The sequence below is a fragment of the Carlito syrichta genome, unplaced genomic scaffold, assembly GCF_000164805.1.
Source record: "Carlito syrichta isolate Samal-C Ts95f unplaced genomic scaffold, Tarsius_syrichta-2.0.1 Scaffold306526, whole genome shotgun sequence".
Taxonomy (NCBI): Eukaryota; Metazoa; Chordata; class Mammalia; order Primates; family Tarsiidae; genus Carlito; species Carlito syrichta.
The window spans coordinates 6,974-10,013 of record NW_007250622.1 but is presented as its reverse complement, the minus strand read 5'-3'; the positions used below and the strand labels follow the sequence as shown (position 1 = coordinate 10,013).

General features: G+C 45.5%; 1 protein-coding gene across 2 annotated transcripts in view; it reads right to left on the bottom strand.

The window, feature by feature from the left end:
* Nucleotides 1-438: 438 nt before the first annotated feature.
* Nucleotides 439-3,040, bottom strand: part of GIMAP5 (GTPase, IMAP family member 5) — a 5,771-nt gene continuing 3,169 nt past the window's right edge. For both annotated transcript variants that reach the window (XM_021715009.1, XM_008063068.2), the window contains exons 2-3: nt 2,768-2,816; nt 439-1,462 (exon numbers count right to left, since the gene is read on the bottom strand). In XM_021715009.1, coding sequence (XP_021570684.1) covers nt 672-1,462; nt 2,768-2,810 — 834 coding nt within the window. In that variant the 5' untranslated portion in view covers nt 2,811-2,816 and the 3' untranslated portion in view covers nt 439-671. The remainder of the gene's footprint in view (nt 1,463-2,767; nt 2,817-3,040) is intronic.

The window sequence follows — 3,040 nt, the reverse complement described above, 5'->3', positions numbered from 1 at the left end:
CCACTCACCTCAGCCTCCCAAAGGCGCGGGATTACAGGCTGAGCCACCTAGCCCGGCTGCTACTAGCTTTTCAAATAGCATGTTTCCCCCCTTGACATCACAATGGTCGAAAGTAGGGCCCAGGATGAGACATCGTCAGAGCATCATAGCTCACATAACCTTCCTTCCTGTGAGCTCCCAAATATCCCACTGTGATATTACTTTGTGATTTGCTCTTACAACTAAAAAATTCTTTTTCTTTTATAGAGACAAGGGTCTCGCTGTGTTGCCTAGGCTGGTCTCAAATTTCTGGTCTTAAGTAGTCCTCCTGCCTTGGCCTCCTAAAGTGCTGGGATTACAGGCGTGAGTCACTCTGCCTGCCCTGACCTCACAATTTTTAACAAAAAGAAAGAAAAATTTTTTATTTGTATTTTATTTACCTAAAAGTATTTGAGGGAAAATGGATGACATGTCTAATGCAAGGAAGAGAAACTGAGAGTGAAAATATGTAAAATCCATGTAGAGTGCTGTGCACACACAGATAAAGATGGTGACTACAAAAGAAAAAAAAAAAGACAGATTGTAGAAATCACCTAAAACTTCGTGACTAGGAGTAATACGCAAATTAAAATGGCAAGAAAAATCAAACCACATAGAAAAAGGAAGGCAGATATTAAGGCATGAGAACTCATTCAGCGTGTGAGTTTGAGGAGTGCTTTGAGTGCCCAGTTACTCTCCTCCTCCCTCAGCTTTTGCTTCTGCTTTTTCACCTGCTGCTGCACCTTGGCCAGGTACTGCCTGCAGTCTTCTGGGCAGGCACCATCCCTGCCTCGCTGGAGCATCTGGGCATCAAGGAAGAGGTCGTTGCTATAGAAGGAGCCCTCGCACTCCCTCTCCAGCCGCTCCACCACAGCCATGAGCTCCCCCAACTGCTGCCTCTGCTCCTCCCTGGTGGCCCTGTTGTTGAAGGCGCAATACCTCCTCCCGCACTCCTGCACCAGGCTCTTCAGCCTGAGGTTGTCCGTGTTTGCTACGTAGTCATCCAAGGTCTCACCCCCTAAGTCTTCCTTGTGGGTGAAGAGGATGATCACATGTCTCATGGCCCCTGACCCAAAGACCTCCTTCACCCTCCTGATGGCCTCTGTGTCCTGGGCTGTGAAACGCCCCAGCTGGGTCACCAGGAGCAGCACGTGGGGCCCTGGGGCAGAGAGCAGGTAGCAGTCCCCGATGTCCCTGTACATCTCTTGGGTCTGGGCCTTTGGCTCAAAGATGGAGGGTGTATCGACCACCAGGACGTTCCTCCCGTTCCATGTGCCTGTCTCTCCCTGGCATGCCCTGGTCACTGACTGGGCCTCCAGCTTGGACTCAAACACTGGCTGGCAGAGGATGCTGTTCCCTGTGGCACTTTTTCCGCAGCCTGTTTTGCCCACCAGGATAATCCTCAACGAGGGTGATGTTGTAAACCAGTTATCTTCTAATCTACCTATAAAAAAAGAAGTTTTTTTGTCTTACTGAGTTAGTGATTTTTAAGTCTGTTAGGCTATGGATCCTTATGGGTAGCTCATGAATGCTATGGACCTTGTTCCCAGAAATACGGGCATACTTACATGCCTATAAGAGTGTACATACTACTTTAAGCTCTTGTGGGACTGTAGGATGCTGTCATTGGAAGCCCATGCTTGGAACCACAGTCAGGAGTCAGAACTACTTCACTAAGTAGATGTGGTAAGCACATTTTCTACATTACGGCAAATAGAGTTTTTCTGGAAAAAAAAGTGGTCCCTGTGCTCTTTCCTGTGTGGTGCTTAGGGCAGCTCCATGGGGAATTGGTTGCTAAATAAGTGTTGTGATGTCAGAAGAGGCAGGGGATGAGAAGTCACAAATGACAAAGTATGATTAACTCTCTTTCACCCACCACTTCCCAAGCACACTTGCATAGACATGCACAACACATTAATCCAAACCTTGAGATCTCACGTGGCAGAACTATAGTGACCTCCCGCCAAGGGTCTGTGCTTTCTGGATAGATAATAGAATACTTGAACTTGAGACAATGGAGGGTCACAGTTAATGTTAGAGCAATGTCTGGGAGATGACCCGAGGGCTGAGGAAGGGTAGAAAATAAGATCAATAGAAGCACGTGTGTTGAAAAGATCATCTATGTGACTTATTGAAACACAGGAAATGACAACAAAAGTGGGTTTGGAAAGGGTGACACTGAGCCAAGAGCTGAAATTTTCAAGGCACAAAGAGGGGAGAATCTGAGGATTTCTACAGTTCTCAGGACCCCAAATGAATTCTAAGTACATTTTGGGCTCCTAAAAATCTATTTCTTTCTTTGTCCTACTCTGTGTTGGCTCTTCCTCTTTTTACACGTTCTGTGGTGTTTTGTAGCAAACATGATTACCAAATCTCTATGGGGAACTTTTTTGTTTTTTCAGCAGAGAGCAGACAAGAAAAAAGAAATCATATTCACAAATTGGTTTTAGACCCTCCAACTTCTGACTCAAAGTTTCATTTCTACATTTCTTGTGTACTACGTGCAGTGGGGAGCATCACACCATGGTGTGGGAGTATGGGTGGGTGCATGTGTGCGTGTGTGATGGAGATGGTATGGTCAGGCACAAGAGGATTGAGAAGGCAAAAAATAAATGATTACTGTCTTTTTTCATCTTCAATTTAAAATGACTGGGTTTCTGCCACTGTATTTGATGTGGGGCTAAGTAGGGAGAGAACAATGGCTCTCCCTAAGGGTCTGGAGCTCTTGAGAACTTTGAGGCTTTCTTACCTTCAGCCATAGCCCCATATTTGCCCTTCTGGAATCCTTCCATTCTCTTCTGGAATAAAAACATGAAAAGAATACAAAGCAAGTGTCTAAGTGGGAGCTGATGAGGTCTGAGAATACCTCTATTCAAACACCTAAGAATAATTATCCCAAACAAGCCATTTTCATTGCTGATTTTCTGACTTGTACTTCACTCTCAAACATCTGTGAATAACTTCAAGCAAACCAGGTGAGGCTAGGATATGCTAGCACAATGTATTGTTGCTTTCCTCGCCC